The sequence below is a fragment of the Strix aluco genome, chromosome 4 (assembly GCF_031877795.1).
Source record: "Strix aluco isolate bStrAlu1 chromosome 4, bStrAlu1.hap1, whole genome shotgun sequence".
NCBI lineage: Eukaryota > Metazoa > Chordata > Aves > Strigiformes > Strigidae > Strix > Strix aluco.
In genome coordinates, this window is record NC_133934.1 from 24,997,335 (window position 1) to 25,022,537 (window position 25,203).

The following is a 25,203-nucleotide window of genomic DNA, read 5'->3' on the forward strand; positions in this document are numbered from 1 at the left end:
ATAAAATAAAATTACCCCAATTTGCAAACAAGTGTTTCAAAATTTATATTAATCATTTAGGAGAAAATAATTGCTTAACTCACAACAACGACATGTGTTATCCAAAAGGAAATGGATTGACATTCTGAATGCTCCAAACACACAATCTACAAATAAACAGATTTGGCTTCGATAATAGCCTTTGCTTTAGCTCTACTGAAGTAGGTCAATTTTGGGGAGACCTCCAAAGTATGAAGCTTTACTCTGAGTGAAAAACATGACTGGGAAGAAAAAAACAACATTATCTGAATAATTCCAATAAAATGTTAAAACCTCTTTCTGTAAGAGGTCTATAATGAACTTTCATTAGCAGATCATGTAGAATTTCACATGTAGAAATTTAAGCACATGTGCTTGAAGCTCACAGAGTCCTTTGGTGATGTTAACGGTAACCAGAAAGACAGCTCTGAGGACAAGGTAGTGTAAGAGTATTTTCCTGAAAAAGCTTCAACATGAGATTCTGTGAATCAAAGAGGATGTACGAGGCCTACAGAAGAATACTTTCTAAAGCTTGGAGATGAGTGCACAAAGCCAAATCAGCATAACTCTAAAGGAAATGGGCAAGCCAGAACTGCAAATGAACCCTAATGAAAGCTAAGAATGCTTTGTGTAAATACTGGCAAAATACTTATTCAAAGCATCAGTTATAATAAATAGGAAACAGGAAATTCTGTCTGAACTTAAGAAAAAAAACAACTCTTTTTTACCGTGGGAGTGGTTAAACACTGGAAAAAACTGCCCAGAGAGGTTGTGGAGTCTCCAGTTATTCAAACCTGACTGGACACAGTCCTGAGCAACCTGGTCTAGCTGACCCTGCTTTGAACAGAGGGATCTGACTAGATGATTCCCAGAGGTCCCTTCCAACCTAAACAGTTCTGTGACACTGTCCAAATCTGTAAGATTTCTTTCCACAGATGTCAAGATCTTCAGTGTCCTTTTTTTTTTTTTAATGGTATTCAATCTTCCAAATCCATGAAGTAAGAAGTCTCTTCAAGACTATCTACAAAAATCCAGTTGTGGTGCTGTGACCATACTTGCAGATGGTCTCCAAGTAAGAACAGCGTTACTATTAAGAAGCCATCAGAATCAGTGATTATTAACTTAGAATAGCAGTCTAGAAATCAAAGCCCCAATTCCAAATTTAGAAAAAGTATCTTATAGATTCACATCTTTCTGGAGTAAAAAATTCTCACATGTGGTGCTGACCAGTGTGATGTAAAAGTCAGTTCTAAGAGCTCTCCTCAGTGAACGTTAAGAACATTTTCTTCCAATGAAACACTGAGAAGGTATTATCTGAAAGAGCAGGTCTTGCCAACCAAAATCAGTTTACTGTGGACCAAGATACAAGAAACAGATGCAATTCAGAAAGTGACTGAGAAACTTTAAGCCAGCTTGTGAAGCAAACTGCCTCCTTTAATTCTCAGCAAGCCTAAGAAAACTATCGCTGTCAGTTAAGCAGACTAATTTCCCTTTTGTGTCTGTAACATTTCTTAAAATAGAACTCTGGGAATGTACATCAGAAATACTAGCAACGTATTAGGCCACATAATAAATGCATTTATTCATAGTTTTGACCTATCTGCTCAACTGTACTTCATGGTAATAAAATGTGCCTCTCTAGTTGATCAAAAGCAATGGAACTGGAAGAATATTACTGTGTCCACCTTCATATCAATTAATTACTTCCAACTGTATGCTACATATGCTATTAAGTGATTTTGTACAAAACTATTATAGAATTCAAGAAACAAGTTTCAGCCATGCTTTTCAGGATGATTTTGCATAGAACTGAAAGAAACAATGGTCCTCCTTCAAACCCTCTTAGTATTTACCAGCTTAAAGTACAAGATTAATAACCTCCGAGCTAACTTGATTTTCTGTATCAAAAGTATTCTTGTTACTAGATTACAGTAGTACCTACACTTTCCTATTTATATTCTCCACACCATTTATACTACAGGAATAAACATTATCAGAAAACAGGAGGAAAAAGATAACAATAGTACAACTATTCTACTGATATTCATTACCAATAAAGTCTTATTCTGCTCAAGCACTGACGAGCACAGTAACATTTATGTCCTTCCTAATTGCACTGGATCATTAAATGTCAATGTCTTAACGCTTCAAAACCTACTTTATTTTTCAATTTGTAATCTAAACTATTCCACTGACAAAATGTGTTGTCTGCAGTCTCTCTAACATAAAGGTGTTCAAACACTGTGATAGCAGATAAGGTAAAAGATAAGGTGTCTTCCTAAAGATGGCTTCAATTTGAAAATTCTAGCTAGAAGTAACCTCAGTTGACGTTTACAGTTTTCTGGTTTAGAAATGGGATAGTGTGATAATTGTCTGCTGCATGATACAAAACATTTGGAGATCTTATAGTAAGCTTTAGCAACATGAGCCATTGCATTTTCAAGGAGAATTTCACTGTAAATTATATTTAAAGCAGTAGCTTGTAATAAGAACAATACAGTAAATCTGCATCGTTAGCACTTAATGTAATTCAAAGATGGACAACTTTACTGACGTCCAGAATGCTGATTAAAAAAACCCCCAAAACCAACCAACAAATTCCACAAAAAAAACCAAAACCAAAACACAAAACCCTCCTAATGTAGCTCATTAGTAATGCTAGTTCACTGTATTGTTCATTTATTGGAACGCAGTTTTTTTTAAAAAATAGTATTAATTCACAGCAATTTTTTTAGAAAAAAATGCACATTAAATTTCTTGTTAGAAAAAATATCCTGAACATTGAGGAGTGTCTCTCAGTTTTTTTATCTGTATTGTCAGAGGAATGTTCTACATCCCACACTACCTGATCAGAATCCTAACAGATTGCCCTTATTGTGATTTTACATCAAAAGGATTTCAACAGTTACCAAGCCTGTATGAGTTATTTCTAAGTAGCCTATATCAATAACCTCTGAGCCTATTTGTTGTGACACCGCTCATGTTATGCCCATGAGATGTATGACACGACCAGTGGCTGTTTCCATAGAAACTACAGTAGTTACTTCAGTTAAGGGAGCTGAGTAAGACAAAAATTTGGAAGTCTTACTTACAAGGCATGCGTTATACTTCTAGCACTACTATCTATGAAGGTCAGATTCTGTTTTAGAAAGCCTCTAAGAAGCATGTATTGCAACAGTCTTGTGCCTAGTCCACTTTATGTAATATGTAAAGCTCACAGGTAATCATAAAACTAGTGATGTTTATTCATGGTGATATTCTGCAAGGTTCCTTGAACAACACAGGAAAGAAGAAAAATTGGACACAAATACAAAATCCTTTTAAAACCTTAAACTATGTTTCAGTCTCCTGTCAGGTTGAATTCTTCCCATTTCTCCTACTCCCACTTCCTCCTATGTAAATTTTAAACTCTATTTGCAAGGATGTGTTGTTATATGGCACTCAAGCATACACCCTCTGTACTCACAATCTAGTAGCAAGCAGATTACTTAATTCAGGATAATGCCTATCCAACACAATAAAATGTCAATGTTAACTAAACTAACCTAGGTACCAGAGAAATACAACTGTATTGGCACAGCTCTTCAACAGGGCTAGTTCACACCACTATGTTTTTAAACAGGACACCCTTCTTTCATGACTGCTTTGCATGCAGCATCCAAACTGCTGAGCAGAGAAACAGCACTCAGGCTTTGTGGCAAACAGACACACTCTGTAGGTCAATGGCCAGAATTTCACCCAGAAGAGGTTTACTACTGCAAAGGAAACGAGTTCTCTTTCTTTAACCAGCTTCTCTACAACACAGCAGGGAAAAAAAAAAAAAAATGCCAGAATGTAATGTTCTTCTCCCTTACTCTCAAAGCACTCAGCTTTCATATGAAAATGACATTATAAATAATAGTCTTCACAGATTAAGACCCATCTTTTTGCAGTTTTATTACATTGAGTATTCCGGAAACTTTACTAGCATTGCAACTTTATCTGTAACATATTCATAATACATACATATAATTGTTTAGTAGGATTTTCATAACAGCAGTAAAAGTTACATTTCTTTGATCAGATTAGTACCTGTGCAGTAAAAATGCTGATCATCCACTCCATTTGTGCATCTTGTCCATCACAACATATATACCTACAACGTAATATATAGTTAACAAGAAACATAACAAAAACTCCTATTGCAGTTAAACTATTAACCAATAGGCTTCTAAACAACTTCAGTGCTTACATTCGTTTATGAATACTACTATATTTATTAACATTCCCATAAAAAGATAGGGAAATATAAATCCTTCAAATCATCACTTTACCCTACTTTGAAGACAAAGCATGTGCTTCATTTAAAGCATGTGCATAGGTTTAAAATCTATCATTCTAAATTTATGAAAATCATTTGCTTTATGGCCACAAAAGGGAGACAGACACCCAACCCCAAAGGATTACCAAATCATATGAATTAAGATTTTAGTTAATTAAGAAAAACATAGCAAAAAGTCAACATCCACGCAAAATAATGCCCATTAGTTTTCAAACATTCTTATTTTGAAATTGAACATTTCAACAAATATTAAACACTGAAGTTAAATCAATGGTGTTTCATGTTTACCTACCACTGGTGCTTTTCAGAAAATACTGCAAGTCCCCAGCTGAAACAAATAAAATTTTCAAAAATTAGTTCCAGAAACTCAAGACAGAGATATATTCCTCAAACTGCAGAGACTCATTAACTTTATATAGTGCTTTTAAGTGGAAAACAAAATTTACAAAGTTTAAATGTGTACTCCAAATCTAGAATGAAATTGTGGTTGAAATTGATGATCGATTTTGCTCATTTTCTCACAGTTGATTCAAAGATATTGAACATTCAGTTCTGGACAAAGGGTTATAGCCAAGTCCTGCAAATGATGGCTAACTTGCCTCATTTGGGCTGTGGCTATACTTTCTGAAAGCTGCTGGAAGTAAAACTAAGATGGTGCCCAGCAAAGAGTCCACTACAGTGTGGAAGTGACAGAGGGAAGTATGCTTGCACTATAAACAGAAGTAATCACAAGAGTTTACAAAGATTTAAAAATTGCTGAAAAAAAAAGGGAGTAAGTGCACAATGAAACCTCTGAGATCCAGAATAGACTTTGCAAAGTCTGCTTTTGGAAGTAGACTGAAAATAAACCTTAAGGAAACAACCTACCTGCAAAGACTTGTTTACATAATTACTCCTGTTTTGGACTAATCTCCTAGTCATTCTGTGCTTAACTGAAAAAAAAAAAAGAAACCACACCAACTTTTTCTCTAACACAACCAAGCTTTGAAATTTACAGACCTATCTGAGGTGTTCTGATTCACCAACTGTAAAGGTAAAGTTCAAGCCGGTCGGTTTAAAGGCTACAGCCAACTTAGAATCCTCTTGGGATAGGACCCTATGTACACTGTCTCAGTGTCTCAGAGCTTTGACTGAACAAGTACTGGAGACATCTGAGAAAAACAGGTGTCATTTTTCACTGCTCTTTTCCAGAGACATAGTCACTGATGTTTGTAAAGGACACTGCAGTCTTCAGCTAGAAGAAACATCAAACTAACAAGAATCCTGAAAAAGGAAAATCCTCTACTGAGCCACAGGATCTGTCACTTAAGGAAATGACTAGTTGGTTTTCTCTTTTCTCTTTTTTTCTTGGTGCAAAGAAGGTGCGCCCACCAATGAAATGCAGGACACATACTACAAAACTAAGCGAGCTAGCAGCAAACAAAGGCACACGAGATAATACACCTAAGACTAAGAAAAGCCAATCAATAAAGTAATTACCTAGCACAGAAGAGTTAACATGGAACACAGAAAATAGAGATAGAAACAGAACAATAACATTATAGAGGGTAATTTAATTCAGCATATTTTCAAGTGGCTTCTTGACTTTTCCTTGTTCCACAGTGTTTTATGTTCCTTTTTCTTGACGATACTACAAGTACCTTGCCACAGAGTGTTTAAATTATTTTCTTTTCTATTCTTACTTTGTTGGTGGCTTCATTTTCTTTTTCACTCCAGAATAAAGCTTCAGGGAATTGACAGGTAACACTTTTTCAGGTTTGCTAGCCTGACAAAAAAAAAAAAAAAAAGATTCTAATTATTGTATCAGAAATGTGCAAAAGAGAAAATGCCACATGACTGTCTTCACAGTTAGGCTTCTTTCATGGGCTGCATCCCCCTTTTCTAACAGACCTTTTTGGTTTTTCTCTCCTTCTTTCCCATTAACAAAGTGTGACAATCGCTACTACTGGAAGCAGACTAATTAAGAACTGGAGGTCCACGTGAAGTCACAAAACTGTAACACAACTGGAATAATGAAGATGTGGTAGTACAATTCACAAAATTGAAGTGCTGTAATACATGGACACAAGTGCTTTAAGAGAGTCAGTCAGGGAAGATGAGGAGTGGGGTTGCCCTCTGTTAAAAGAGATCTTCTATGGGAAGGACAGTATCATGGTGAGTATTTGCTTCAGAACACCCAATCAGGATGAAAAAAAGCGTATCAAGTCTTTAAATAACCCAAGGAAGTCTCTGGATAACAGATCCTGACTATATGGGGCAGGGGATGAGGAAGACATCTGCTCTCCCTGGCACCTGCTAGTGGAACACAAGCAATCCAGGGATAGCTTCTTGACAGCAGTACTGGATGGTCCAACACAGGGTCATGCACAGCTGGATCTGCTATTCACAGACAAGAACCTGTCATGGTTTGAACTTGGCCAGCAGCCAAACACCACGCAGTGGTCGCTCACCCCTCCCCTGCCTGGTGAATGGGGAAGGAGACACAAGGAAAAAACTTGTGGGCTGAGATAAAAAACAGTTTAGTGATGGTAACAAAACAACAGTAACAATAGAAAGTACAGACAGGTAATGTACAATGCGATTGCTCACTGCTTGCTGACTGATATGCAGCCTGCTCCTGGCCAGCAATCCTGACAGAACAAAGATCCTGCCACGCGCACAGACCAGAAGCGAGAGAGAACCCGCCTTCTTTATATATTGAGCATAAGCTTGCATGATATGGAATACTTGAATGGCCAATCCAGGCCCGGCACTCCAGCTGTGCCCCCTCTCAGCTCAAGGAAAATCAACTCTATCCTGGCCAAAATCTGGGTCGGGGGCTCCAGCTATGCCCTCTCCCAGCTCAAGAAAATTAACTATCCCAGCTGAAACCAGGACAGAACTGGTCAGGGATGTAGTATTTACCATAATTACCATGAAATAACAGAGCTCAAGATCCTGAAGGCAAAAAAGATAACAAGTTAGCAGAGGGCAGACCACAAAGTTTAGAAGAGCCACATTTGGCTTATTCAAGGAACTGAATAGGTGGGTGTCCATGGGAGGAGGCAACTCTGAAAGGCAAAGGAGCTCAGGAAAGCTGGCAGGTCTTTAAGGACAGCATTCTCCAAGAACAAGAATGGTTCATCCCAATACTCAGAAAAACAAGTAGATTTATCAGAAGACAAGCCCAGGTAAATAGGTAGCTCACGGTGGAGCTCCACTGCAGACAAAGGCAGTATACAGGACGTGGAAGCAGGGAGAGACTATGAAGGAAAAATTTAGAAATACAGCCCAGGACATGTAGATATGGTGTTAAGGAAGCCAAAGGTCATTTGGAATTGAGACCTGCTATGGACATTAAGGGCAACATGAAGAGTTTCTACACCAGTACCTTAGTAGTAAAAGGCTGAACAAGGAAAATGTAGACCCAGTGCTCAACAGGGAGGGTGAATTAGCAACTGGACACAGGTAAGGCTAAGGTAACTCAGTATCTTCTTTGCATCGGTCTTCAAACCAGCAAGGTTTCCGAGGCCTCTACGCTTACAGACAGGGTCCAAGGAGGAAAACAACGACTGCATCAGAGGAGCACTGTATTGAGTCAGGAAAGACTTGAGAGAATTAAAGTCATTCAAGTCCATTGGATCAGACAGGCTGCATGCAAGGGTTCTAAGTGTACTGGCTGACATCCTTGAAAGGCTGCTCTGTGTCATCTTGGAAGTGGCAACTGGTAACTGGAAAAAGGAAAACATTGCATCCATCCTCAACAAAGGCTGAAAAGACAACTTGAAGAACTGGTTGCCTGCCAGCCTCATTTCAGTCCCTGGGAAAATCGAGTTACTCAAGCATGTCCAGAGAAGGGCAACGAAGTTGGTGCAGGGTCTGGAGCACACGTCATACGAGGAGCAGCTGAGGGAACTGGAGTTATTTAGTTTGGAGAAGAGGAGGCTGAGGGAAGACCTCATCGCCCTCTACAACTACCTGAAAGGAGGTTGCAGAGAGATGGGAATGAGTCTCTTTAACCAAGTAATAAGTGATAGGACAAGAGGTAATGGCCTCAAGTTGCACCAGGGAAGGTTTAGACTGGATATTGGGAAGCATTTCTTTACAGAACGGGTTGTTAGGCGTTGGAATGGGCTGCCCAGGGAGGTGGTGGAGTCCCCATCCCTGGTGGTGTTTAAGAGTCGAGTTGACATAGCACTTAGGGATATGGTGTAGTTGAGAACAGTCAGTGTTAGGTTAATGGTTGGACTAGATGATCTTCAAGGTCTTTTCCAGCCTAGATGATTCTGTGATTCTGTGAAATGTCTGAATTTGTGGACAAGGGGGGAGTAGGGGATGTCTTGTACCTCAAGGCTTCTCACACTGTCTCCCACAATATTATTCTACTCAACTTGGGATGTTACGATCTGGATGTGTGGACATCTATACCAATAAAAAGCTAGTTGCACCATCACACTCAGAGGGTGACGGTTAATCAGACGTACTGTAACTGTGGACCTATGACAAGGGGAGTACTGCAGGGGTCTATCCTGGGACCTGTCCTTTTTAATATCTTTATCAATGACTTGGAGGAGTCAATCGTCAAGTTTACACAGTGACCCAGAGGACCAATCAATATGCTTGGGAGCAGGGCTGACTTCCAGAGGGACCTATACAGGACAAAGAAACAGGCCAACAGGAATCTCACAAAATTCAACAATAAATACCAAGTCCTGCACTAGGGAAGGAAAAAACCCCTGCAATGACACAGACTGGCGAGCAGCTCTGCTGAGAAGGACCTGAGGATGCTGGCAGATGGCATGCTTGGCATAAACCGGCAGTGTGTCCCGGAAGCAAAGAAGGACTCCTGGGCTGTGTTAGCAGAAGCACGGCTGGTAGGTTAGGGAGAGTGATTTTCCCCTTCTCCTCAGCATTCGTGAGACTGCTTCTGCAGTCCTGCATCCAGTTTTGGGCCCTGCAGTATTAACAAGCAAATCAGTAATCTGGAGTGAGTTCAGCAGAGGCCCACCAAACTGGCTGGGGGCTGAAGCACTTGCCCTGTGAGGAGAGATGACCTAACAGCAGCCCCTCAGCACCTACAGGGAAGCTACCAAGAAGACTGAGTGAGGCTCTTCACATCATTAGAAGATGACTAGATATAAGGACAAACTTTTTCCCGAGACAACAGTCAGGTATGGTAACAAGCTGCCCAGAGAGGTTATGCAATCTCCATCCTCCAAAGTTTTCAAGACTTAACTGCATCAAGCCCTGGGCAACCTGTTCTCACTTCAGTTGCTAACCCTGCTGTGAACAGGAAGTTGGACTAGAGATCATCTGAGGTTCCTTCCTTCCTTGTTCCTTCTTGAACAAACTACCTTTAGCCAACCTACAACAGACATGTACCCACACTACGTGCCCGGAGGATGAAATGCTAAAAGGAAACAATAAAATTGTCATGTACACTACAACTAACATCTAACACAAAACACAAACATCCCTTTAGTAACCCTTTAGGTCAAGTGTTTTAGCTTTCCATTTATTTTTAAAAATAAATTTATAATTTTATAATCCCAGTACATAAAGATACTCCATAGTGTTAACTGTCTTGGATTCTCAATTTCTCCCTCTACAGCTTTCAATCTCTAACACTACAGTGTGGAGAAAAAGACAGAATTTGAGATGGCATAAACATTTACAAAAACAAAACAAAGAACCACACAGCAGTTTCATGGTTGGTATTCTATAACTTCCCGCTCAAAGCAAGGATACTGCCAGGATGAAAAAACACTCCTAGAAAACATACAATCTAGTTAAACAACAGTATTCTCACAAAAATGTACCTTAAGGAAGCCATTTGTCTGTGTGTGAGCTTATCACTTAACAACAGTACATTAAAGTGGCGTGTTATTTCAGTCAATTAGCACAATATTGTAATTTAACATACAGTATCATGGAAACTTCATTTTTTTGCTAATTGCTCTTGAGCAAAAGAAACACTTAACAGAATGTATCTCCACCTGCATATGCAAACTTAATTTGTTGTTAATGAGAATTTATAAATTAATTAGTACATGCAGTCTTATTAAATACAATTTTCCATCTGCAATGTCAAGCTTTCCTACTATTCATTTCTAAATATGACTAAAATTAAACCAAGATTATTAGTGGTAGATGAACACCTCTTGAAAGAAAATAAAACAAACTGATATACACTGTTTTGTCAGAATGGTATTTCCATTTGCTTTTTTATGAAAGAAATGTAAAGCCATTTAAAACTAACGTTGTTCAAAATTTGACCCAAATTGAGGAATTTAATGTTTTATAAATCAGAATGGCTTAAAAAAGCAGATTATAAAGTAGTACAACAATCCTATCATAAACTCTTTCCAAGATACTAATTAAGGTTTTACGGGCATATTAATTTATTCTCACATATGTGCCAATTTGAGTTTTAGCACTAAATTATGAGACACTATTTTTGACATTCTGGGGTCATTCTAATTACAATTAAAACCACAGTATCACAAGAAGACACAATATTTCTTTTGCATTAGCTCACTTGAGCAATGGATTTGTCTTTTTAAAAAAAAGTACTTTAAGAAGGTCAGCAAGTATACATCTGTATTTGCTGGATGGGCAAAACCAGCAGTTGGCAAAAATAAAAGCACTTTAAGAGATTATTTGTTTTAAACTAGAAATCATCAAAACTAAAATGAAAACATAGTTCACAATGCATATTATTTAGTTTTATACTTTAATACAAGCTGCATACATCTAAAAACACTCTTTAAAGAAAACTCCCATGAAATATTTAAAACTGAACCCACCACGCTATTAAGTATGTCTACATTTGCTTCTGTGGAAATCTGAAGTATATCTAATTATCAATATTAGTTTTTGGAGGACTGAGAATACATCCGAAAACTTTTTGGGAAGCAGGGGAAGATTCTGCTAGTGTACTGAGAGTTACTGTTTCCTATAAGGTCTTCTATCATGACACTTGTACGTATAAGAACCCTGCTGTTGTAATTTCTAAAGGCTTTTTGTGAGATACCAAGAAAAAACGGCATGCAGCTCACTTAAGCTCCATATTACTTCTACTACTGCTCTCTACAGTAGATTTTCAAAAAATTTAGTCACAGCATAAGCCGTAGGCATTCCTAAATGTTGTTTTATTTTTATTTTTTAAAGCTTATAGTAATGCATAATTACTATAATAGCTAAATGAGCAACTGACACAAACTCCTTTTACTAAGTGTCTGTGAAATAGTAAGATAAAAATCTTGTACTTCAACCCCATACTCTATAAGCTGCCATTTAATACCAGAAATGTTGATATGTGATCTGATTGCCTTGCATTTCTTTTGTAGGGGAAAGAAAGCTTAAGTGAGTGCTTTAAGAATTGGGTGAAGAGTTTGTCTGTTATACCTTCATATCCTTGTAAAGAAGCAAGTTTCCTTCCTGCAACACAAAATAACGCTCCTGAAATTTGTTTCCGGACAGTAGTTTTGATGGTTCTTCTTTGTACTTCAGATTGCCTGCTTTCATACTACCTTTCTCATTTTTCTCTATCAACAAAATAAAAAAGCATTTTGTTAGAAGATTTTACAACACTGGAAGCTGGTAGTTGTTAAGTGCCCCTAGTATTATTGATTATCAGAAGACCAGAATTACAATTCAACTCATTTGTTAATATTATATATTAAAACAATAGAAATAATTATATAGAATATACAGGTACATTATATATCGCATTTGAATACACATGCTATATTAATATACTATAAATTAATATAGTATACATTACTGTATTATATATTAATAAGGTATGTATTCTTAAATATTGACACTATTATGATTTTAATTACTGGGGAAAAAAGGTCTTTCTGTTTCACTTGTAAGATAACACGGAAAGAATCCATCAACACACTTTAATTAAAAGAATCTTTTCAGAATAGAATGTGCAATCAAGTCAAAAGTATGACATGGATACTTTTAATCTCTCTGCTTCAGAGAGGCAAAAATTTTTCACAAAGATCTGATTTTGTAATGAGTCTGTCTACATTTTTCTGTCTGAGTCAAAATACACACAGAAACACACATATATTTAGTAAAATTAATAAAAAAAACCCAAAACAAACCCAAACCACAACTTTGCAGTCAGCTTTATAAAGCATTTAACTTTGTACTGAAAAAGCTTTTATTTGAAAAAAATACCAGAACCACTGAAAGTTTTCAATGTTACAGACTAGATTTTTCAGTACATTCTTAGCAATTTAAAATTCTAAATAAAATAATACAAAAAAGTATTACTAGTACATATAAACTACTGCACCACCACTTCTAGATGTTTTTGGTTTTCCTATTCTGCCCAATATAAGTTTGTTTGGCTTTTTGTACTAGTTTATCAGTTTTTCCCAGCAAGTCCACTTTCAAATAGCAAAAATTTCTGACCACTAATTACAGTAATTACCATGCTGATATGACTCATGTATACCAAATCAAACCAAAACACTTTAACAAAGTAAGGAACAACAAATGAAAAAAGTAATTCCTACTTGCATCTTATCAAGTCTTTATGAAAGAGCAGAGAATTCAGCAGAATTATGAAGTATTCTTTTCTCCTCAAGTTAACTAGTGCGGGAAGCAGACTGCCAGCATGAAGAGATAGCAGCTAGGCAGGAGATGAACTCTTCTCCTCCATTCCAGTTAACACTATTTCACCTCAAAGAGGGAGCCACACTAAGAGGGCTAATAATTCATTTATCCCAAAACACTACAAGTCTACTACTTATGCCATATTTTGGCTTTTACCCCCTATTTTCTTTTGCTAAGTGTAGGTATTTCCTGTAAGTTATTCACTTATTTAGGAAATACCAAATAAACTTGTTTAGGAGTCCCAGAATGATACTAGTTTTTCTAATATATTAATTTCAAGATAGTAAATAAAACTCTTGTGTAAAAGGAGTATGTGGTGTATGGAGCATAGCAGCCTTACCCAACTACTCAATTGGCTTTTTTCATTAAAATTCCACTTAGGATTTGAGCATCTGTTATCAAAACTCTATTATTAAGCAGCAGCACATAATATAATCTAAAAAAATAGTAATAAAATAAATCAACAATAAAAAGTAACATAAAACATATTTTCATTTAGTCAGGAAAGACATGAATACAGAAAAAATTTATTGTTTGCATTATTTTTTTATTTCTGAAGAATGGTATTACACAGCCATGGCTAACTACACGAATAGTCATGGTTTGGAAGCGACACTTGCTGTAACATGTACTAATCAAAATCAGGTATTTTCTCCATCTTCATATATTCTGCTAAATGAGCAGTCAATATCTTCAAGTACTGCATGATTTGCACAAAGCAAGTATGAGAGGTGACAAGGGAGAATTAAGAATTTGCAGGAAACGTTACTAATGACCACAACATGCAGGGTCTAATATAAATATACTGCACAGTACTGATTTTTGTTCTTCTTTTAAAGAACCTGCAGACAGTTATTCCACACATGACTATCTAGGAAGAGCCCCAAGATTTTAATAGTGAAAAATGTATTAATGCATTAGATGCATGGTTGTGCATGCACAAAAAGTACATGAGTGATATCCAGTCTCAAACGTGCATTTATGCAAATACACTTTAAAGTGCCTACAAAAAAACCCAGCTAGGTTATATTTCAAAACTCAGAGTCAGATTCTACTATCATTTGTACGGTGTAGAGAGACTTTGGGACTCACTTGAAAAGTTGTATCTGAATCCCATCTTTCATACTGGCTGAAAAACTGCTGTTTAAAGAGTCAGAATTAAATTATTCCTCCTACTAACCCTAATTATTTGCAAAAAAGATCATTAAAAATTGTGAATCTAATTCCCTCTTGCTTTATATCTTAATACAAAATGAAATTATAAAAAACATTAAAAAATATAATGGAAATTTTAAAGATAATAAAATCCTTTGATTTCATCAAATAAAACCAACTACATTCTAATCAGCATGCTTGCTGTGAAAGGAAAATCTTAAAGAAAAATTCCCAGTATTTAGAGTTTACAATAGAATCTAAAGTCATAATCAATACATTTCAACAATTAAAATCAAAAGTTACTTGGATTGCCTCAGTTATAAGTTCAAATATACATGCACAGTTAAAAAAAGCGCTAACATGTTCCCTGTTTGCCAATAAGAATATTTATTTCATGTTCAGAACAGAATACGAATCCTTATCCATACAATCACAAGATTTTCTTTTAACGATACCAAATGAGAGTAGCAGGATACTTCCACGTCTGTACCAAATTGGAAGGTTTTAAATATCTGCATATAGCTCTTGATATGACAAAAACTCATTCTAAACTTCACAGCATTCCTACCATAGCAAATCTATCAAACACTTGACACTTACAAAGATCTTAGAAAAGCCTGAAGGAGTAAAAATAATAATCCTCTAAACTGATGATATTCTATAATCTTTATAAGCCAGCATTTCATAAAGTAAATCTAAAATGATCTGGATGTGTCTTAATAAGAATTATTTTTCAAATACAAACTTTACAGAACATGCAAAACCTTCTAGAACTTTACAACTGATAGGAACTAGAAGAACTCAATCCATTCAGGATTGATCTGCCTATGGTTTAGAAGTCTGCGTTTCAAAGAGTATCTCTGAATAATAGCCCCTGTTCTCAGAAATCAATACTTCCCACTCAAATTATACAACTCTTTACTGGTAAAATTTTAAGGACCTAGATACACACACTTTGTAGTGAATCTATTCTCTCATGTTCTTCTAACAAGTAAAACTTAAATGTGGGAAATTTTCAGGTAAGGAGAAGAAAAAGAGTCTTGAAATACAACTAAGCTATATGGAGTATCTCTTATAACAAAATATAAACGCATACCTTGCCCTTCTGAACAGCACTTGAATGAGTGCTCCTGCAACAAGCATGAAAAGCTATGGAATAAACTGCCAAGAAAGAATAACTAAAGATCTGGATGAAAGTGGAAAACTCTCAACGAATTTACTGGAACACACCAATACAAATATACTAACACTTTTTTTCCTTGAAAAGTTGATTTCTATACAAAATATACATCTAGACCTCAAGACAATGTTTGATACTGTACAACATGAGAAATGAGTTTAAAATGGACAAAATGAGAATAATAACTATGAAAAAGGAGAATGTACTATGTGTCATGTGTACATGAGAAAATTTGCACTGACAGGGAAGACAGTGATAAGTTGTCAAGATGAAATGAAGCTAATAGCGTTGCTCCTTTAGGCTCACTATTGAACCAACACTATTTCAAACATCATTAAAGTCTCTGGAAGGAAAAGGAGAAAAGTACTGAGGACACAAAGCTCTGAAGTAACATTAATAGAAAAAAGGTCAGTAATATCATAGTTTAGTCTGTAAGATTCTAACATAAATCAGAGAACCAAGGGAAATTAATGGAATTCTGTTATAAACATAATATGATCACAGCCCTATTAATTTTACTGCAAAAGAGGAGGACATCTATCTACCGAGTTAAAATCTGTTAAAAAACATACTTCAGATAGTAGTGAATAGACATCTGGCCTCAGCCCTACTACTCAGTGAGGAGCAATTAACCACATAGCGTAAAAGACTGAAAGATTAATGTCTCCCCTTCTTCCTTCAATCCAGCAGTTACTTCTTGTGCACTCTGAGATGGAGAGCCCCAGAATAACCACAACTGTTGCTTCCTCTAGACACTGAGAGCATTCCTTCCCCAATGACCTCATCCTGTATATTTTCTCACTCTGACACTATCTAGCGATGGAAGTACAACATTTATCTAAAAAAACCCATAGCTTTTTGTCCCGAAATAGCTGCCTACTTGTTTTAACAGTGTGTACAGATGCAAAATTAGAAATAGAAACAATAAACATTCCTGCAACTACAAGATGTGGATGAATGGTGCAGACTTTCTATGCATCTTTGCCTACATTTAATATATACACTGCTTGGCTGAAGCTAATGAAGTTGCTCCTCCAGTATGCATAATGTTTCAGAGTAAATTTACAAGCTAAAAGTGGACTCAAAAACTCTAACAAGATGAAATTACTACAGAACTGTGTTTATTTTAAACATTATTTTATTATAACAAGATCCAGTTAGAAAAGGTAACGTTTTAGAAATTACAGTATGTTCACCATGTAAAGTTCCTTAAAATGGCAATTCCACTCTCAAGAAAAGATTTTGTAATACATGAGAGATTACTCTGTCATGTAGTTTGCAGAGATCAACACTGTAAGTCTGCAATATGGCAGAGATTTTTCCCTTCAAACCACTAAGAAAACCAATATAACTTATTAAGTAAGGTTTTAATTATTTTAACAAAAAAAAAAAAAAAAAAGAGACAGTAAATGAGTAAATGTAAACATTCAGTCAAAGGCCAGTATGTCTAGACTAAGGTCAAACTGAATAGAATTGATGCAAACAATTACTGTGATGGGTTGGTAGAACAAATGGATGTAGAAATTAGAAGACAAGAAGGAGGGCAAACAGCAGATCTCCCCTTTTAAGTAGTACTACATTTTGTAAGCTGACACTAGTCTGTGTTTCTCAGAGCAGTGGTTCACACAGTCCTTATGACTCATTCCCTTTTCTGATTATACCTCAGCACATACTGATTGAGATGATGGGAGTTCATATTTCAAGCTTTTAATGAAGTAGGCTATTTCTCTCTGTTCATTATCTGCTATGCCATGTTTAGAGGTAGTGAAACTCAAACATAAAAGTCATGAATATCACACTTGTTAAGGTTGGTTCATATGTGTGGAATATGCTTTTACAGGAATAAAAGATGATGAGAGAAGACTATTACTTTCAGAAGAATAAGGAAAATAGCATAACTTCTTGAAATCAAGACAGAAGAGATATAGAGATGGAGAGATTAATAACTCTGTGTATGGGGAAGAGAGAAAAAGAAAATACTATGTATTGAATAAGTCAGTAGATAAAATCAGATGGTCATTAAACCAGGCATCATGTGTCACCATCACATGTTTTACAGTGACAGCATACAAGATTTCAACTGCTTGAAAACAGGGTAGTAATTTTTCGACATGTTTAACTTCTAAATTCCTGCTTCCCTCAAAGCAAATACTACATATTATTACACAGGAGACCTAAATCCAGGTATTATGTAAGAAAAACCAAAATAGAACTGGAGTAGCTTGTAAATCATATTTTTCCACTATTGAGTTGTATTTCCTTTCAAGTGTCAGATCTAAATTCCTCATCCTTTTTAAAGATCACATACTCTCTAAGTCATTCAGTTGGTTGAGTATGTCATTCAAATTAGCTTTGTAGTTTGGAGGCATTGGGTTACATAATAGAAATTATTAGTAGTACATAACATACTTATATAATTATATATAAATTATATGTTTCATATATAATGTAATCATTTTAAGCTATATGTATATATAGTCCATGGAGAGAGGGTATAGTGTGGTGTATATATGCGGATGGATTGTGTAGAACTGCACTGTGGATAAAAGAGTAGTCTCAAGCTTCACAGCAGAAGTTCACAAACTGTGAACCAAATGCAGAGTTTCTGTATACTTTTACATTCAAATGGGAGAGCTTATAGTTTGTAGAAACAAGAACATCCATAATGTCTATGTTTAAAAGGAAGTCAGCACAACCGTCAGTAAATCAGTAACTTTTATAAAGTAATTCAGTAATTCAGACATTCTGGGACACTTTGCCCCAGTGAAACAGCTATAAAAGAATTGCCATCCTCATGTCTCACATGAAATATCCAAGTTTTAAAAAAGATACATACCACTGTAGAATTTTATCATGTCTGCTGTTAGAAATCTCTTTATTATCAGATATGCAGTGCCAGGCTCTGGCAGTGAACTCCAGTGAAGAACTTGCTCTAGTACATTCTCTGTATAATGCAGAGGACGTTCTAAAATGTCGGAGGAAAAAACAAAACACAATGTTGAAATAAAAAAAGAAAAACAAAACCAAGGTTGCAGACCTTTAGAAGTTACATGTGTCTATACACAACAGTGTCTCACTTTGAGCTACAGAAGAAAAACACTGCTTTCAAAATAACACAATTAGGCACTTCATTGGCTTTCTGCAGCAACACCTTCGTTGGCAGGGCCTGCACAGGTAATGAATATCAAATTAAACAAGCAGTAGTCAAATGTTCAGCAACTCTTTTGTATTTAGTTATGAATATTTTCTTATGTAAAGACACTAAGACACTGCTTTCGAACTAAATACAAAAGTTAGGAACTATCACAGGGCATACCTAAATATACCTAAACAGAACCGAGTCCTGCAGCTATACTGGGCCTCACTGGCCTAAGCTCAATACAAAATGTATCATCATAGCTACCAATTCTCTGCAATCAAAACCCAAAGAATTTGGTTACAGTGAAAAAAATGAACCCAGTATAGATTATATTGTCTGTTAACGATCAAAGCAGACTGAGACAGACTCTTGGTTTCATTATATTCCTTTTACTAGAAAGGAAAAGTATGTGGTCTTATTAGGTCTTCCCCCTGTTGCTGTGGCCAGGGAATTTCCAGACTTGCACTTTTATATTCCAACCTCATACAAGGAGTACAGCAAGATTAAAATACCAACCAATGAAGGCATGACTAGACTGTATGTGTGCAGTTCAGCACTTCAGTTGCTCAAACATACATTTGTTCATAGGTATCATCCATCCTAAAAGAGAAACTCTGAGACCCTTTCACAGGACTGAAAAACTGCAGTAATAAGAAAGTTCAGGCAGTATCCATACAAATCCCAGTTCATATACCAAATGAAAGTAGGGAAGAACTTGCAAATAGTCCCTAATCTGCATTACCCGATCCGGCAGAAATCGGTGTGATATGTACTGCTACACAGACTGAGGTATCATACAAGGCAACACTAATGTGCATGGAGGGAGACTGTACAGTTCCCCTCTCTATTAATCCTTCTTCCACACACACAACCCCCACCTGAAGGCTTTTACCTGCTCAGCAGTAAGCACCTACTATAATTCATGAAAGCATAAAAACCTTAACGATGGCTTTGTGGGCTACAACTTAAGAGCAGTGGATCCAAGGGTCATTTTACCTCCAAAGAGAGATTTTTCCAAAAGTTCTGAGTTTCCATTTGCATACCAATTTATGTGGGTCAGGCCTTGAAAAGAGCTGGGTACAGCTCCTGGAAAGTCACACCTGTGACACTGTCATGTTGGGTCAGACAGTCCAGCCCTGTGTCTCTTGAGTACTGAAGGGAGAAGTATGCCACCATAATCTCATTTTTCATTTCTGCTAGGGTAGATGAATATGAAATGTCAACAGCTGCTTTGGGACTGTCCAGCAGTACACTCTAGCAGAACATATTTTCCTAAGCACCAGAGCTTCAGAAAGCGGCAGCCACAAATAACACTTAAGCGACAGAAAAAACTACCGCTGTTTTGGGATGCAAAAAACTTCCTTACCTGTAGACTTGTTATACCACTTATATAAAGATTTTATTATTCAGACATGACATCAAAGCAGCCTAACAAAAATACCATTCTGTAGACAGAAGTTCAATCGCATTTCTTCTGGCCCTTCCGTTTTAAATGGTCAAACTTTTAAAATTTCTTTGCAACTTTTGGGAAACTGTGGACTCTGATGTGATAAAAATTAAAACAACTTGCTGCCTTAGTACAAGAGAGAAAACCCCATTTTAAGAGAAGAACTTTACAAATCAAAGGCACGAAACACTAGCAAATCACCACATCTTCCTAGAACACCAGCACTCCCAGAGTAAACACCTACTGTTTTATTTATAGTTACATTTAAGACCATCTGTCATCATGGATTACACGGTACATAAATCATCATGCTGAAATGCATTAGCTATTTTACTGGCAACACACCTCAATTACAAAGTATCCATCAAGCACAAATTACTAAAAAAAAAAATATACAGCCTATTTTGTAAAAGCATATGGTATTGAACATTCTGCACTAGGCTAGATAAAATTATCAATTATTTCAACTTTTCTATATGCAAATAATTTAGTTGATTTTTAATATTGCAATTTTAGTATTTTGAACAGCAAGCAGTCAAAACATATGTCCAATTACCCTTTTACTTAGGTCATCATATGCTGGTAAATATCCCAAACCAGTCATTTTCATCTTAAACAACATTAACTATCAGGAGAAAATTACTTTTTAGAAAATATAAGATTCTAATTTTCTTGCCTTCTCAGGGTTCGTTTTCAGGGCAGTGTATCTTAAAAAGTAAAATAACTCTCATAAAACTTCAGGATTCAGTGTAACAAACAGAATACCAACACACACTGGACAGGAACCAGACCGCCGCAGGAATACAAGCAGAAAATTAATTTCTGTCAGAAAGACACTGTGATCATTAATGTACATTGAAACAAATAAGCAAACTTTGTTTCTGTCATGACATGTCAGAATCTCAATTTACTTGTAAATGCCTTAGATTACATAATGTTCAATGGTGTTTGTTAAATGATGCTAGTAAGATCAACTTGCAGCAGCAAAGACTCAAGTAGGTTTTTTTAGTTCTTTAGTGTCACATTTGGACCAAAGACTGCACAAGACTATTTTTCTCTGTTGTTTTCTCTGTGTTTCAGCCTTTTGAAAATCTGCTAGATTCAGCCGTAGCACCACAGGAATCTTCCTGAATAAGTGCCTCTTACTACATGCATTATTTTTATTTTTCAACATTATTAATTCAGTTCAGCTGTTCTGATGCACAGATTCTTCCAGAAAGGGGTCCATGAAGCAGACATTTCATCAACACAGTCTCTACTGATTGGAGCCAGGTGAGAAATCAGGACCTTACTTAGTTTGCTTTTTGCTTGTTTGGTTTGGTTTTATAACACTGGTATGCCATTTCTACTTTGCATTGTAAATTCGTTTCAACAGGATACACTCTAATCCCTTGCCAATATTTATTGTCCTATATAGGACCTGTAGTGTCTCGCTCTAAGCTTAACTTTGCCGATCTTCCACAGTCATTAGCTCAGATAACATTTCTAGCCCACACTAAAATACTAGTTGTTGCACCCAAACACCTCAAGAAGTTGCTGTGAGGTCTATCTTTTTTATTCACTTTTATGTTCTCTTGGTCATTATCTAGTTTAGTTTTCATTTGCCTGTGTTATATATCAAGTTTAAGAAAATAAAATTCCCTCTTCAAATTTTTCCATACTCAGTCGAAAGAAACCGGATTTCTAGAGTACTTGTAGGAGTTATCAGGACTCTTCTAATAACAATAGATGCTAGCATTCTTTGTCAGCTGACACCCACATCTATGAATCTAGAAATGAATTCTATGTTACAACTCTATACAGCCTCACCAGAAGACTGCAAGATGCAAAGAGGGATCAGGATCATTTATTTTAAGACAAATGGGAGAATGTATTTCCATTCTCATTATTGATAACACCAAGGTCAAGACTGAGTATATCAGGAATATTAGTAAATCTAAAGAGATTACTGTAAGCATGCCTAAAAATCAAGTAAAACAGAAATATTCAAACAATCTTGGAACATTTAGTAATCTTAGTTTTCTCCATTTTTTATATTTTTTTTCTTAACTTGAAAATAGTATCTTCACTACAGAAATTAGTCTGCAGTCCACTTCTGTAACATGAAAATAGCAAGAGCAGCAACTTACTATAAAGTGCAAATAGATGTTGCTTTTTACTGAAAGCATATTTCTGTCCCCCATGTATTCTTCAAAAATCAGATTACATTAGTGAAGATTCATCAAACTACAATGTTTTAATTTTAAAAATCTCCATTTCTTTATGTTATTTTAAGTATTTCTGATAATAACAGGCAAGCTCCAGCACACATAAAGCACTCCCAATGTTAAAACCTCTTTACAGCTCATGAATATTGTGACTGTGTGACATTTGCTCTTGTTGACAGGAGAACCATAATTAAAACAAATGTTTCAAGACTCTCCTGGATATGCCATAATGCCACTTGCCATAAACACAAGGTCACACACTTTATGCCTCTTTTTTCATCTACACACATAAAATAATTGACTAAATAATAAAAAAGATCCTTCCCTTAGGTATTACATGTATTTTCTAATTTCATCTTCTGAAAAACATTATTCCTTATAAAATCAACTGCTGACATTCTAATGAAAATAAATTTCTTCTTTTAAACTTATTGGTAAGACCTACATTTCTATAGCTGATAACTAACAAACTGCAAAGCAGAGTAATATAAAGAACATTTTTCAGCCCCCAATTTATAAGGATTTTAAAACAATTCATCACATTATTTCTGGCAAAGTGTAGAAAGAAATCATGCAGATGTCCCAGCAACCAAATGTAAAACCAATGGCATGAAGGCTAAATTTGTTTTGTTTCTATAAACGTTTTAGTAACTATTTAAGCTTTTGATTATGTTAAGTATTGAAAAATAAAAATAATAAAGTTTGATGAACATGCATGAATTTAAGTGTCACTAACCTAGTTCTCCATTTTCAAGTACTTCAAAAGCAGTCCAGATATCATCTTTGTTGGGAATAATATTTTTGATTCCTAAAACATCACTAGTTAGTTCTTCTGCTTCCATCAAAGGTGATACCTGTAATACAAACTGAGTCAGTTTATAACATATTACAATTACTGATCTCTGATTTATTTGTTCAAAATCTTTCTGCCTGCAATTGACTTAAAAAACCCACACAAAACCCCCAGCATTATTTGTCAGACTCCAGCATGCTTTCCTTATTTTGTTCCATGAAATCAAAGTTGGAATTTTTAGCTGACTAATAACATCTTAACTTGAATTCCCTTTTCTCTACTCTTGAAAAATTAGGTGAAAAAAAAGGCATCTTGTTATGTTACGGGTATATGGTATGGGAAGGTAAGTATTACAGAAGTATCATTTTCTTATTTTAGCAATGCATATTCCCATTTTTATTCCTATAAAAAAGCATGTCTTATGTACATAGATGTATGTGTGTATCTATGTATACCCCATACCACATACATGTACAAACAAAAGTGTCTGAGAGTCATATGCTGAACAGAACAAAAAGGAAACAGATACAGAGAGGTATAACATTTTAAAAAAAGAAAAAAAGAATTGCCCTAAAGTTTCTAGTTCCTTCTTAACAATATCTGTCCTTTGCCGTTACAGAAATGAAATTTTTTTCCTCAGCATCCAAACAACAGAGCACTACTACATAGAGATCAGTGTGTTTAAAATACACTATCGGATACAAGGCTGAAAAATCTCAATTATAGTAAGTAACAAGCTCTGGTTTCTTAGCACTCAAGGAAAGCAGACAGCCACTGGCAAAAAGAGAAATCAGGAGGAAGGTCATTTAAATGGCCTTGTACTATTAAATAAAACCAGCATTCACTATTTACTTGTTAATGTTCTTGTGTGCTGCACCCATAGAGCTGTGAGAATTTATACTACTGTATAGTGCAGTAAAACTAAAGGAAGACATCTCCCCTTTAAAATTGTATCAAAACATTCTCCTTAAAAATGCATAATACTCAGTCTTTACAAAATTTAGGCAACACCGCAATTTTAAAAAGAAATACTTAAAAGAGTAGCGATAGATATAAAATCTTACCTTCATTATGTAATTACATAAAAACATGTATGAAAACAAATTTGGTATACTTCATGAGAAAGTGATTAGTATAAACACTGTATCACTGTTATACACTAACCCTGATTATAATACTACAGTCTGGCTCCTTTCTTTCCACATAAACTTCAATAAGCAAATCTCCAGCCTGGGAAACCTAAAACAGAACAATTAAAAAAAAATAATTAGATTGTCTTTAAAAATATTTTAACTATCCTTTTAAATAGGGAAAGTATAATTATTATCTAGTGGACGTGCTAGAACCTACTGAACTCAAACTTTTTTTTCCACACACTTATCTACAAAAATAGTCCAAATGTTGACACTAGTGGGAAAACCTGCACTACATTCAATTTTGACTAGTTTAAGAAGAAAAACACCCTATTCACAGATTCAGGAGGAAAATCCAAACCCTGACTAAATCCAACAGAATCGTATCAGACAAAAAGAACACACTTTACAAATATACATTCAAGAGCAGGAAAACTAGGGGAGACATGAAATAAGTAGAAATTTTAAATTTATATTTAAGACTGCAGTCTAAGACATGAATATACCTTAGTATCTTAAACTGCCAGAACTGTAACTCTGATTTAGAGGTTAGCCAGGCTCACTTCAGAGCCAAAACAGATGAATAGTATTTAAAACCATGAAAAAGGACAAGACAGAAACCGCAAACTAAAATGAGTTAGTTAAAAACAAGAGGAAAAATTACAAACAACAGAATATTTCAGTCATATAGCCATAGTACATGTCCAAATAATCAAAGTTCCCTGCTACGGAGACTACATTTATGATCATTAATCACAATGAAAACTTGTCATGACATATTTAAAAAAGGAATCAAAACAAATGCTCTTAATATCAACCTCCTAAATATAGCTCTTGAAATTTGTTGGTGATATCTAAACTTTATGTACAATGCTAACATGGAATAATTAGATGATAAAGCAAATGTATGACATAATATGTAATAGTTTAATATACTCAATACCAACAAACATAATTTAAGAATGTCTAATGATATGAAACTTACAAAGAAATTGGAAAGTCGGTAAATCCAGCCTTTGATGATCAAGGAAAAAAATCTGATTCATGAGAAGGAATTTAGTATTTTCTATTGTTAGTAGGATTGCTCATCTATGGCAATAAAATTATGTTCGTGGATGAGAAATTACTTTACTTTTCTACAGTCTCACATTTTGCCTGCTCTAATTTCCTTGCAGCATAGTCATAAGCATCTTC

At 35.5% G+C, this 25,203-nt stretch overlaps 1 protein-coding gene across 1 annotated transcript in view; it reads right to left on the bottom strand.

Moving 5' to 3' along the window:
* ARAP2 (ArfGAP with RhoGAP domain, ankyrin repeat and PH domain 2) overlaps nt 1-25,203 on the bottom strand; it is a 141,503-nt gene that overhangs the window by 9,408 nt on the left and 106,892 nt on the right. Inside the window, exons 25-31 of the mRNA XM_074822309.1 lie at nt 24,041-24,115; nt 22,820-22,937; nt 18,127-18,255; nt 11,726-11,865; nt 6,022-6,104; nt 4,632-4,667; nt 4,090-4,153 (exon numbers count right to left, since the gene is read on the bottom strand). Of these exons, the coding sequence (XP_074678410.1) occupies nt 4,090-4,153; nt 4,632-4,667; nt 6,022-6,104; nt 11,726-11,865; nt 18,127-18,255; nt 22,820-22,937; nt 24,041-24,115 (645 nt within the window). The remainder of the gene's footprint in view (nt 1-4,089; nt 4,154-4,631; nt 4,668-6,021; nt 6,105-11,725; nt 11,866-18,126; nt 18,256-22,819; nt 22,938-24,040; nt 24,116-25,203) is intronic.